Raw genomic sequence first — 14768 nt, forward strand, 5'->3', positions numbered from 1 at the left:
AAGTCAATTTTGTCTCATAAAAGTCAATTTTGTTCTTACAAAATTGAATTTTGTCATCACAAAAATGAATTTTGTCGTCACAAAATTGACTTTTGTCTCAACAAAATTGACAAAATTGACTTTTGTCTCAACAAAATTGACAAAATTGACTTTTGTCTCAACAAAATTAACAAAATTGACTTTTGTCTCAACAAAATTTACAAAATTGACTTTTGTCTCAACAAAATTGACAAAATTGACTTTTGTCTCAACAAAAATGACAAAATTGAATTTTGTCTCAACAAAAATGACAAAATTGAATTTTGTCTCAACAAAAATGACAAAATTCAATGACAAAATTGAATTTTGTCTCACAAAAGTCAATTTTGTCTCACAAAAGTCAATTTTGTCTCACAAAAGTCAATTTTGTCTCACAAAAGTTAATTTTGTTTCACAAAAGTCAATTTTGTCTCACAAAATTGAATCTTACCTTACACAATTGACTTTTGTGATTTAATTTCCATATCAGGTAACAAAAGTCAATTTTGTATGCAAATATGTTTATATTTGCATACCTTTAAGACAAAATTGACTTTTGTCATGACAAATATGAATTTTGTCTACAAAAATGAATTTTGTCATGACAAAAATGAATTTTGTCTACACAAATGAATTTTGTCATCACAAAATTGAAGTTCTCACAAAACAAGTCTGTAGCACATAGTTTTGTAAGACAAAAATGATTTTGTTATGACAGAATTGAATTTTGTACAAAACCACAAGAGTCCCATTCGGCGCCCCGTACAGTTTGCCTACTTTACTATACTATTTGCCATATTAAGACTGGTTATATTACAATATTGGACGCACTATATGTTAATTAGTATACTTATTACATATAGTTCATTCTGCTTTTTCAGGCATGCTGCTGAAAGAGCACACCGAGCAGGTATAACCGTATTCTCAATAGGTGTTGGTAACAATATACAGAAACAAACACTGAATACTATTGCATCGAACCCTTCCTGTACTCATGTGTTTAGTGTCACCAGCTACTCCGAGATAAAGGCCATTAAAGAAGAAATTCAAAAGAGTACTTGTGGAGGTAAGACTTTTAAGGAAAGTTTGCTGTTTCTATTTATTGAACTTTTTTCTTTGTTAAAACTTGTGTATTGTTAAACACATTTTAAAGCATGGAAATCACGTTTTCTTATCACTTGGAAGTAAACGTTATAAAGCCCAAACTAATGATCTGATGATTAAATTTTTAGGCGAAAATTTCCCACAAATATTCAATAGTTGGACATATGTGGATGGGAATTAGAGAGGGGACAAAACTCCAAATAAGCAGTTATAATCATAAACATACAATGTTTGAATATGCAATTCCAAATATTAATTGTATTCTTTGGAAAACTCTTAGCATTTTAAACTGACTTTTGACGTTTTAGTTTTTAAGATATAATATAAGTAGACGAAAGCCTTTTGCAAACTTTTAAGCAAATTACTTGTTTCAGACATTAAATTAAATTTTGAATTAGAAATGGCGAGTTCATCTGATGTATCACTAGCCTGTCAACGCGGACGTTAGGAGTTCGAACCCCGCACGTAGCAGGTGCGTTCGATTCCAAATTAATCTTAATTGATAACGAAAACCAATTTCATGCATTTCTTTTGACAAACCGGCTTCCTACAACAATAAAGACTTACCGCCACGATATATCCATTAGTGCTGAAATTAACATTGAACACCAACAATCAACTAATAAAAAAACACGTTTATAAGAAATTTTCTTGGGAGCGTTTCGTATGTAACGTAACTAACATGATTATGTTGCTTAGTGTTAAGTTATCTCCTCTTTTTATGGCTTCTCTGAATACTTCGAGTTTTACAATCATTTGAAATAGTATAGTTGTATATTTACATGCTTCAAATATATGCTTTTTATATGTTAATGTGTTTTAAAAGAGAACATGTAAATTTGGTATACTTCTGGTTGAGAGTAAGAAGGAAGGACTTCTAAATAAGCAAATGAAGTCTTTGTGTTTGCATTTAGCAGCTGTGGGATTCTTTTATGTTGTATTTTTACTACATTCGTTTACTTGTACACGTATTTTTGTCGTCAATACCGATATTTGACGGCTAAGAGGTTGTTTGTGATCTGTAAACTATACACTATTCTTTGACACTTTTGTTATCTAACTGATTGACCTTAATACTATGTATTTTTTCTGCAAATTTTCTGTTTCATTGGTGTTTAACCCCACATATGATTAATTCCAACCTTACTTTACTACCTATCTAATCGTTACAGCACCAATTTATATACACGAGCCTTTCTGTTGCACACTTGGTGAATGTCCTACACTAGCTTACAATACAAAAATTGGAGGAGTAACACTAGAGGTGAGACAATGTAAAGCTCGAATATGAATTTATACGTTTTATTTCAAGATCACTCTTGCATATGTTGTTGAGAGTATATCATATTGTTATGAATTTCTAGTTAAACAATCATAACGAAACTGTAAGCACTTTGATATTTAAACAGATTCGCATCAAGCAACTGAGCATTCGAAAGTCGATCTTTCCGAAAGAACCGAAAAAATAATGATACTCGCAAACAAAGATTTCCTTGGAAGATTTTATCCGTTCTGTATAGTATAAAGATAAGAAGGTATGGAACAACTATCAATTGTACTATATATTGGACATTAATGTTAACAGCTACACGCGTTAGCGAACAACGAGCAAAACCCATATGGTTCTGTATTATTTAAACGACCCGCTATATACTAGTAGATGATGTTTTCTCTCAATAAATATTTCAAATTCGCGACTATGTTGAACGCGTCTGTCACATCTGACTTGAGACAAATGCCGATACAACAGATACAGTTAAGTCTGCTGATATCTTGACTAACACTTAGAAACAGAACATGAGGGTCTGTTTGAAACATAACTTAACGACAACGGCGATTATTTAAGCTTCCGAAATGTGTACTTCACGTTTGTATGTAGCAGCATTACAGCAGCTGCAGCATACGGACTATGTATCTACTAGTTGATACGATATTCAGCTGGGCTCCGCTTTAAATTCTTACATGATTTCCTTGATAGAGGATTGCTACTCACAAGAAAGCTATTAAACCAAGAGTTCTAAGTGATAAAAACGAATATGTTCCAATTGTCATAACTACAATCCCGTACCCTGAGATCACATTTAATTTTTGGCGGGATTTATGTTGCTCAGTCTTTAGTTTTGTATATTATGTGGTTTGGCTTTTACTTTTTTTATACCCCCGCTTTAAAAAAGGGGGGTATATTGTTTAACCTCTGCCTGTCCTTCCGTCAGTCCGTCAGTCAGTCCGTCCGTCCCATGAATATTTTTCGTCGCATATTTCTCAAGAACTACAATACAAGGATTTCTGAAATTTGGTTTCAGGGTTTATCTAAGTCAGCTATACCGTGTGATGCGTTTTCAGATTGATCACTCGACAACTTCCTGTTTACCGAACACTTGTATGATTTTACACATGATAGCCAAGTTGAAAATTTTCGTCACATTTTTCTCAGGAACTACAATACAAGGATTTCTGAAATTTGGTTTCAGGATTTATACAAGTGAGCTATACCGTGTGATGCGTTTTCAGATTCATCACTCGACAACTTTCTGTTTACCGAACACTTGCATATTTTTACACTATCAATATTATCCACTTGCGGCGGGGGTATCATCAGTGAGCAGTAGCTCGCAGTTTCACTTTTTAGTCATGACGTTGTCAGTTTGTTTTCAACCTATATGTTTGAATGATCCTTTGGTATCTTTTAGCTTCTCACTGTCAAACAATTCGAAAGGGAAACTTGGGGAAAAAATAAAGTTAAGCTAGTAATGAAAATCAACGCCTCGTAACATGCTTTATATTTCTACATTATTTATAGCGATCACATTGCAAATGTTTCCTACTATAGATTAAAGCTCTATTATAATCTCAGCAATGATCTTGTTGAGATATCTATAGAAAGAACATGTTGTATGATTGCCCATAAGAAAATTCTCCAAAAGAGACCAAATGACACAGATATTAACAACTATAGGTTACCATACAGCCTTCAACAATGAACAAAGCCGATATGTGTTAATTGCTTGTGCGAAGCTATTATTCACGCCATTTTGGAATTTATTTACTCAGTTCTGAATGATACCGTATGCATTCGATAGGCTAGCGTGAGATATAGAATAGGGAACGTGGACAGGATAAGATATACATATAACAGTACAATGTATATGTATTCACCCAAGACCCGATCTTCAATTGTTGATTCATTTTGACGTAATGCGTGATACTGAAAAGTACCTTTTTAGAAAGGTTTAACTGTGTTAACATTATCTTAATTTTAGTCCAACGTTACATGTGGACTAGGCAATATATATACTGCCTTCAGCAACCCTTATCCAAGCCAGTCGTTTTACGAACAAACCACTACAGTTTCCTCTGGAACTCCAGGTGTGATGTTTGTAAATAGCTCTTCTGACCGTACTCTGTACATTAACATGGTAGACGCTCTCAAAAGTTCTGGCGGAAGTGGAAATTGTGAAATTTGTATTAATCCAAAAGATGGAGACCAAAGAAATCATAGTAAGTTACCTTTTGCTTATCAATTATATTGTATTCCTGATGAGGTGACATTTAGACGCCGACATTATTTCTATTCTAACATGAAAGTAGAGACAACACTAACACACAACTCAGTCGATTTTTATGGAATTCTACTTGTCTATTGGCACCGTGGCAACTTATAGAAAACTTGGCGTTATTTTGGCGGCCAGTATTTATCGGCAGAAAAGTTCACAGTACTTGATTATACTAATGGATCTCAAGCAGTAAGAAGGCTTTTTCAAAATACCAGGTTTATAATTTGATATTACAGACTCGCGTTTCATCTCCATGAAGACTAAGTTGTAACGGCCGAATTATAATAGCTGGATTGCCAAATCAAATATGTTAAAAAAAAACCACTAGAAAACAGAAAATCACAGAAATTTTGCAATTTCTTACAGGAAAGACGCAATCAGCAATGTCAATAAACATCATAAAAGTATAATTACAAAAATACTGAACTCCGAGGAAAATTCAAAACGGAAAATCCTTAATCTAATGGCAAAATTAAAAGCTCAAACACATTAAAAAAATAGATAACATTCACTAATCTAGTGAAAGCAAGTATAATACTTAAAAATATTTTAGTCCTATCTTCTTTTCATTCTGATTCAGACACACCTGTACTAATTCTACGTCATAACGATAAAGGAATAGTTGACAGAATAAGCGAAGACATGGCCCCATATGTAGGGAGACTCATTGTTGAGTTGTAATTTTAAAAAAAAACCATTTATTTTGACCCTTGGAAAAAAAGCTAGAACTTTTTAGTTTCTTATTTTTTCTTATTTAATTTAATTCAATATAATTTTGATTTATAACACTCCTGAATGTAACTTCACAGTGCACAAATTCCACGGACAGCTCTAATCACCAGCTCTAATCCTACCCATTTAGAAAGATTAGCAGCTGCAATCTTACGAGTTTTCTTCATGTTCTTAGAGAATAAACAACTTATATTTTGAAGTTTTGACGAAATAAATGCAATTGGTAATTTAGATACCTTCACGTTATGTTCATTAACTATTAAATGTGTTAAATTTTACAGATATCAAATGCTACCAGAATGCAGTAGAAGTTCCCTGTCCAGATAATTGTGAAGGTAGAGTACATGTCAGTTTAACGTCTTTTAATAAGCAAACTAATCTAAGGTTTACAGAAGACACACGAAGCTTTAAATACAATTTTAGTTTACTATGGTCAAAAGATAAAAACAAAAGTTTCAAGTTTTAGAACATTAAACCGTAGATACTATAAGAGCTTTCATAAAGAATGTTAATAAAGATAGACGAGTTATTCGAACTCAATACGTGTCAGCATGTATTCTTTTTTTTTATTGGAATTAATTTCCAAATAAAATTGGCATAAGCATTTAGTGGTTCTGATATATAATTTAGTAGTATGCAATTTAATATTTAGTTTATTTGGTTCTATTTTCAGAAAAGTGGAACCTTTTCCCAAACGTTTGTACCGTAGAGAACTTAAAAAATGGGCATACAAAATTTGAGCATCCATTTTCAAAGCTCAAATATTTAATGTGCGACCAAAAACTGCAAAAGTATGTTGTTCATTGTCCACAAAACCAGTCTTATTACCAAGAATGCGAACAGTGCGTTGGAGAAGGATCTAGTTGTCCAAATTTAACAGTACCACTGACTGGTTTAGTAAATCCTTGTTCTTTGGAGAACATATTGAACGGTCATTTTTTCTTTACATACCCGACTGATGTTACAAAGTTTATTCATTGTGATGTCTGGGGAAAGGCCTGGATTATGAGCTGTCCCCATGATGAAGAATGGGATCAGCACGAGTTAACATGTATCGTCCCGCCAGGCTATACAAATCCTTGTAGAACATACAAAGTAGGCGATCCTCTTTTTTACCCTTATGAATGCGATTCACACAAGTACATTCAATGTGATCTATGGCACCAATCATTCCTAATGACATGTCAGTTAAATTTCGTCTTTAGTCCACTTGTAAGAAACTGTGTTCCAAGGAATTCATATACACCGCCTACGCATGATCCAATGATGGTGTGCCCAGACATACATGCTCATCCAACTACCCAAAAGCCGATTGCTATCATACCTGGTAATGGAGGTGCAACTGGAACTACATACACAACTTATACCTTTTGTGCACATTGCCAAGCGATGGTAACACCATGTACATCATACCACCTCATTGCAGGAGAGTTCCTGTTTCCGGTAACAGGCAATCGCCATCAGTACATTCAGTGTGATTTGTCTGGATACCAATACTTGAAATCATGTCCAGCTAATAGTTACTACTTTGATGGGGCTACTAACACTTGTGTCGATGGCCCATTTCAGGTTGACAATTCTTTTGGAAAATAATGATTCAGTCGGCTATCTTATGTAACAACCTCCACTGTTCTCATGGTACAACTTGAAAAGCCACAATTAATTTCAAATAAATTGATAAAAAAAAAATTGTTAAATATTGATGATCAAATTTTTTTTGTTACAGTAAAAAATATTACCAATTTCAAAAGAAGATGCAGATCGACACATACTTTATATACAAGATTCATTCCTATATTGAAAAACAAATTCGCTGTGATAATCCGTAGGGTAAAACTGTTTTAAGCATGACAAAAGAAAAACAGCATCAACATTGATATTTTGTTTTATATATTAGATAAAACCATTTCATAGTATAACCGATGGACGTCTATCGACCTTTATTATTAATCTCTAGATCTGTCAAGATATGAGACTAACATATACACATGGGAAAAATTTGATTTTTTAAACTTGAAAAATCAGCCACTTATTTTGGATGGAATATGATAAAATATTTTTAAAATAATATTTAAACATAGTTGATGGTAACATTGACGTTAAAACTAACAAAAAATGTATGAAACAAATGTTTTATCTAACCACTATTTTGATAACAAAATGAAGTTGTTTTTTTTTGTACCAAAAAAATGCATTTTACAACTTTTACTCTAGTCGAACTTTACAATGTCAGACATTTCAAAATTAATCTTAAGATGATTGTTCACATCATGGTTTATCGTTATACGACAAAGAATTAGTACTTTGTGCGCATACTCCATTTGAACGGATAACCGCCTCTTAACGTCTTCTGATTTCTGCCATAAGTCGACTAATTTGTTGCTAAGGTAGCAGAAACCATTACTGACCAAGGGCATTGTTTGAATTTGAGTATCCCTTTGCGCACTTGACGCCAAATAGTGTTCGATATTTGCTCGATATGGTTCAAATCAGTGCTACTTTCGAGCCAAGGAAGATAAACTAAAGTCCATTGGAACAACGGATTTTCCTCCACGATGCTAATTCCTAACTTTGGCAAGCTCTGCACTGCATTGGACACGGGTAACTGTGTGTCTGATCGTGACATTTAGGTCCTCGAAATAGTCTTATCGCACGATAACTAGTAGCGATGAGTCGATCCTGAATTGTTCTCGTTTAAAGGCTCCTGTATGGCCACCACTCTCTTTTTAGGATTGATTTGTTTGCAATGGGTTTCCTTCTGACCAACCTTCAATATGCTTGATGTTCCCTAGGAGATGTTATAGGTCTTCTTGATCTTGCAAGGTCTTTAATATCGTTTGTTGTCTGATTTTTAATCTCAAAACGACTTATAGTGTAATGGTGATGGCCAACAATACGTGCAATTGTCACAGCAACATACCTGCTTATCTCATGCTAATAATCTTCCATCTTGCTGCAGTAAGAGTTGTGGATGATTGCAAGGTGTCAATCACATAACTTTATAAACTTGATTATAATTTAAAGTGTTGAAAACAATGATGATAAAAACATATGTTTTATTGTTTAAAAGTACAGTTGCTGCATGTGCAGATAAAAACTTATCTAGTCGATATTTATTGATTAGATCAGGCGAGATTAAATTTATGTTTAACTAGCTCACAAAAAATTAAAGGTTTTTTTTTTCAATTTGAATTTCAATTTGGTATTGTAATACTTTTTTCCATGTGTATATATAACTGAAACTGTGCATCCAATTTAAATTTCATTTTCATGGGTAATGTGTTTAAAGTAGTCATAAACATTAAAATACTTGGTGAGAGGACATTTACTCCTTCGCGGAATTTGAAGTTAGATAATAGAGCGAGCTTCTTTCCATTTTTATGCAAAAACTCCTGAATGAAGTCAGCCTGGTATCTATATCAGATTAGGAGTTAAGTTGGCTCTAGGGCGGTTGTCTGTTGAAAACACCCTTCCTCGAACCATAACATGGTGTAAATAAAAAGAAATCCAGCATCTAATTGTCAGTTTCATTAATTGAGTACATATGACCAATCCCTTCCTAACACAAGATATCTGTTTAAAACCTGCTTCGACTTATTCTTTCAATTTGTCTTTCTGGTTATAATGTGGAGTACCAGTGTTTAGGGTAGAAACAACACATCTGTTTATACAATTGCTAGAGGTAAGAGACTTGTTTGTTCTCTAAGATATCTATAGGGTTTTATCTATCCATATCCGATTCACATAGTCCCTACATAACTTGACAGAGTAATAGTGGATTTTTCACGCTGATCAACTAAAATTAAGGTATGATTTTTTTTTTACAACAAATAACGATAGTAATCTTAAGTGCAATTACCATGCCACAATATTTAGTTAAAATAAAATGCCTTAGGAATACGAACTATCCAAATTCCTTATGTGTTCCTATTTTACAATAGTGTGTTGCTCAAAGTGTTTAGTTCTTTTTCTGTTGGATCATCTAGGTATTGACTTATTTTCATACCGTCGTATATATACTTCATTTTTGCTGCTACTAGTTGTGTTTTAGTTCAATCATATTTCAAAGGGTTTCCTCCATTAAAATATTGGACATAACGACAGGCGTACGAATAAGGAACTATTGGTGTATGAAATTTAAAATGTTTGGAAAAAAATAATAAGTGTTCATATATTTCGTGCATTACAACTCAAATCAAAATGCAAATCCAATATGGTAAACATCTGGGGATCTTTAGTGAGTGGTAGCTAGCAATCATTTCGAGTGTTATGTTTTAATTCCATGAAAGATGTCCACATTTATCATTTTAGTACAAAAATAACAAAATAATATACTTGAAATAAGTGTTTTTTAATTTATTGTTCAATACCTGTTTATTTAGGAGGTTATAGTCTCTTATACTTTCAACGATTTTTTTTTAATTAGTCCATACAAGCATGATAATAGTGCCATATGCAGTGGATTCATTTATTTTCTTGGGTACCAATTTTCGTGGTTTGAGGAAAATTTACATATTCGTGGATATTTAATTTCGTGATTTTGGCAAAGTCTACACCCATTCCTTTAGAAAATTTGTTATTCGTTGAACATTTGAATTCATGGTTCTCCTGTTCCCACGAAATCCACGAAAATTGGTATCCAACGAATATTAATGAATCCACAGTATCTGTTATATAACATTCAAAAGATAATGTATATAGAAATCTGAGACGTCGCTGGTGTGTTGCTGGTTTGGTTTGAAATAAATGCCGTGTTCATACGAGAACATTTACACTGGGTTGTTTGAAATATTCTGCAAATGATTTCCTATCGTGTTTGCGAATGAGTCACAATTACCTTATCGCACCGAATACCGAAGTTGCAACCATGATGTACCCCAAACACCTACAGTAACAATCGACGCAAATTAAGATAATACTTCTGATATGATTTGCATATCTACAGATACTTTAATCAGATTTTTTATGAAGCTTTTTTTTCCTTGGTGAGGGAACTATTTTCGTGACCTTTATCTTGATCTATTCATGCGCGATACTGATGCATTGGATCAAGGGATTCAAGCAAAGTGAGTTTGAAAATAATAATACATAACTGTTATTTCTATTCTAATGAATAATAAAAGAAATAATAAAGTGGAGAATAGAAATGGGGAATATGTCAAAGAACCAACAACCACACGATCAAAGAAAAGATAACACTGGAAGGCCATCCATGGTTCTGCAACACAGCGAGAAAATCCTGCACCAAAAAGGTGAACCTCAGCTGACCTCTAAATAAAAATAAGTACTAGTTCAGAGAAAATGGACGTCATGCTAAACGCAAAAAACATATAAATGAACTGAAATTTTAAAAAAACATACAAGATTAACTAAGACCAGATGGCTCCTGACTTGGGACAGACGGAAAGAAATCGCCGATTTTAAACTTGTTTAGTGAGATCTCATCCCTACCCCTATGCCTCTAGCCAATGTAAAAAAAAAAAAAACACACAGTGATACGCACAGTAAAACTCAGTTAAAGGGAAGTCCGAGTCTGATGTCAAAATAGGTAACAAAAAAAACCTAAGGAAATTTACAATGATACATAAATAAACCTGAGATCAACCCAAGTTTTTCGTGGAGGTCGTGTTGATTAGTCTTTAGTTTTCCTTGTTGGGTCTTCTGTTCTATTATTTGTCTGTTTGTCTTTTTTTTTAAGACATGGCGTTGTCAGTTTATTTTCAATCTATGAGTTTGGCCTCCCCTCTGGCATCTTTCGTTCCTATTTTTTAACAATGGACTACAAGCAGTGACTGCCATGCCAGCTCCAAGCATCAATCAAACTGATCAGTAGATTATATCTTTATCATATGAAAATCTATATCACAAGCATTCATCTTTGTACAAAAATGAATAAAAAGAATGGACTTTTGTCAAATAGTCCTAAAACAGTTATCAAAGGTACCAGGATTATAAGTACGCCAGACCAAACAACACTAGTGTGAGCAAATTATAACAAAACATCATTTTCGATATGCTTATTTTGTGTAACTCTATAAAGAAACTTGGTGAGTTGGGAGGTTGGTTCAACCAATTTTTTTCCATGAATTTATATGAATTAAAATTAAAATAATGAAACTTGATAGTAAAACGACGGATTATATCTACAAAAAGAAAACAGAAACTTCCGAAAAAATACTGGTTAAAAAACTGTCAAAATAGGTGAAATATGAATACCATCATGTTAGTTGAGTTAATGTTAATATCAGGCATATATGCATATTAGAAGACGAAAAATAACCCAATGTAGATAGCTAAATTTTTCCTTCTTTATATTTCAAGCTAGACTTCAACTTTGCTCAAACCGATTCTTTTGTTTCTCCCATGATCTAATTACTGGAATTTCAGATGACATTAGTAAACGTCACTAACACCAACCTCGCATTTACTCCACTTTATGTTCACATATAGAAGGCGTGGTGATTATTCCTGGTTCGCTCTACTTGAAAGACGGGATAATTTTGATCTAGGTTCACCGCGGTTTAAACCGTTCACATTATCTTAATCTAAAAAAAAACAACATTCAGATATTAATGAGCAGAGAAGCGTAATCAGCATGTCCACAAAAGGTTTTTTTTTTGCTTTATTTTGGTAATGAGTGAATAAAAGATAATATAAGTTATATGATGAATATGTGTGAATGAGACACCTAAAACACAATAAAATAAGGAAAAAACGTCAAGATTGCAATATTTATTTTTGATAAATATCTTTCATATTATAACAATATCACAGTGTATATTAAATTCAATAGCACAACATTTCGATAGCTTCTAGTGTCAATACTTTAACAATAACAATCAGTCGATATTTTGTGCAGATAGCTGGTCATTCTCTTCATTGTTCTAATCTTCGATCTAAAGTTGGATAAGATTTAATTAAACTTGCACATAAGCTTCAAATTTGATAAGCTTTTGTGACGCCAATACTCATTGACTTTCGAATTGCCAGTTAAGTGTCACAATGTCTCCGTCCTTGAACGTTTGCTGTATTCTCGCGCTTTTTGTTGTCGTCTGTTATGGAGCCGACCAAACCCGTCAGCCCGGTGCTATTGGATCAGAAGTAGTGGATGCGGTTGTTAATCTTATAAGGGAATCTTGTTTATTTGCTGACGAAAAATGATTCCTTGTCAGGTTAGCATATGTTCAATCGCATAACGGATATGATGCTAAAACATTTCGCAATGGATATCATGGAGGAATTTGGCAGGTATGTAAATTTAAAATCCTCCAAATCTGAAAAACAAGTTTCATGCCACAGTGCTATAAAGTAGAATAGCCAAACATGTGTACTATTGAGTTTGCACATACGTGTGTAGAAACAAGTTCACAAAATGCAGAAAAGGTTTTGATCAAGGTGAATATTGTTTAGTTGCCAATTAAAACAATCTACTACTTTGGTTCTCATTCGAATATGATCATTCACGGCCTCTCATTTCATAGATAACATTAACGTATATTTTCATTTTAAGGTTGATAAGAACATGTTTGACGAAACCCACAGTAATGCAGGACGACTTACAAATGAATACAACATAATAAGAAACCAATTTGGGATAGACTGGAGTAGAGTCACATGGTCTGATCTGCGGAAGCCATTGCATTCTGGAATATCAGCTGCTCTTTATACAATACTTCATGGCGGAACTGAATGGCGAATAGAAGATCAAGCTCATTTTTACGAACTTCACTTTGTAAATAAAGCTGGGAACAATTTCACAAACGAAGCAAGCATTCTCGATCAAGGTATCAAATTCATTGATTCAATTTAATAAGTTTGTTGCTCAAACAAATTCATTTGCTATTTAGCTATTCAACACGTGCAGGTTATTTCCCCGTAAAAAAAGAGCTTTTGTGATATCAAAATTGTGTTTAGAATTATTGTCAGAAAATATATTTGATCAAAAAGTTCAAATTGTAAGTTCAGAAATCATGAATATTTAGTGAAGCCAAGGTGGTCGTGTGGTCTAGCACACCGGATACAGTGCAGGCGAGTTAGTGTCAAGATATCTCAGAAGCATGAGTTCGAATCCCGGCGAGGGAAGAACAAAAATTTGCGAAAGCTAATTTTACAGATCAAACATTTTTGGGCTGATGTTTAGACGAGTTATATATATTTATACGAATATATATTTAGACCCTTCTACAACGAAATTTGTTTTACATGCACACGTATAAAAATTGCGCTTTTTATCCAACGCAATCATAGGTTTGAACTTTTCAATTTAGACTTCTTTATATTTTTCGTTTGGGCTTGTATCATATTTTCCCTCCGGTTTATATGATCCGTTCATCCTATTGACTCTTAAAATTCAAGAGTCTATCTAAAAATGAGGGTAATTTTATATGGACTTCCAAATACCGTTTCGATCCCTAACATCCCTGAAAAGACATTTATTGTCGAAATCCGGATCTGGTGTACAAAAAAAACCAACAACACTGACACCTTATGTTTGTGGCATAACATCTTGGCCACTAGTTTATTGTTTTCTGTTTAGTATTAAAGTTATATATTAAGATCCATTTTGTTACATCTTGTGATCAATTTTATTTGGCAATCGCCAATGGCAGTCAGCAGGATTAAAGGACATCGGTTGTTCGACCTGTTAGTCAAATGCGTTTTGTTTAAATATTCTTTTTCACTTTTTTGGTCTTTTGGAAAATGTTGTTTGTGCTGTTTTTAGACCCTTCTACAACGATTTTTTTTACATGCACACGTATAAAAATTGCGGTTTTTATCCAACGCAATCATAGGTTTGAACGTAGTTCTCAATTTAGACTTGTATATATATATACCATATACTAAAATACATTATGCGTGTACCATGCAATTCTTATGTGTATGTAGATAAATTGGACTATAGCAGCAGACGCTATTCCCGTCGAAGACACCGTTCTATATTATCTTTAGAGTCATGCGTAATAGATTCATGAAAATTTAACATCGGTATATTTCTAAAAACTTAATCTATACAACCAATGCAGTCTTACCGGCTCGATAGACTCGTGAAAGTCGCAGGAGGTAATGGTTTTGACCACTGTCGAGTCAAAACAAAGAATTGAAGATGCGTATTTGCTGCTTTTTAAACGGCAGTTAAAAGTAACATCAAATTCTTGTCGGGTGAAATCAGAATATTGTGCCCAATAGGGTGACACGTTTTCTTGTGAACGATTAACTTGTGAACTAACTTATTAACAATTCAGCGTTCTAGTACAAAGCAGTATTAATAGTCATATTAGCATGTTCTTTTCCTAAATTTGCTTTTAATTTACCACTGGATCTAGTTAAAATACATACTATTTTACAACCGCTTTCTTTAAT

General features: G+C 33.4%; 1 protein-coding gene across 1 annotated transcript in view; it reads left to right on the top strand.

Annotated features, from left to right (window-relative positions):
* The window catches only part of LOC134705940 (uncharacterized), a 41934-nt gene that overhangs the window by 2940 nt on the left and 24226 nt on the right, over window positions 1-14768 (top strand). Inside the window, exons 4-9 of the mRNA XM_063564652.1 lie at window positions 900-1084; window positions 2295-2386; window positions 4383-4620; window positions 5690-5743; window positions 6082-6992; window positions 12919-13192. Of these exons, the coding sequence (XP_063420722.1) occupies window positions 900-1084; window positions 2295-2386; window positions 4383-4620; window positions 5690-5743; window positions 6082-6992; window positions 12919-13192 (1754 nt within the window). The remainder of the gene's footprint in view (window positions 1-899; window positions 1085-2294; window positions 2387-4382; window positions 4621-5689; window positions 5744-6081; window positions 6993-12918; window positions 13193-14768) is intronic.

The sequence above is a fragment of the Mytilus trossulus genome, chromosome 2, assembly GCF_036588685.1.
Source record: "Mytilus trossulus isolate FHL-02 chromosome 2, PNRI_Mtr1.1.1.hap1, whole genome shotgun sequence".
NCBI lineage: Eukaryota > Metazoa > Mollusca > Bivalvia > Mytilida > Mytilidae > Mytilus > Mytilus trossulus.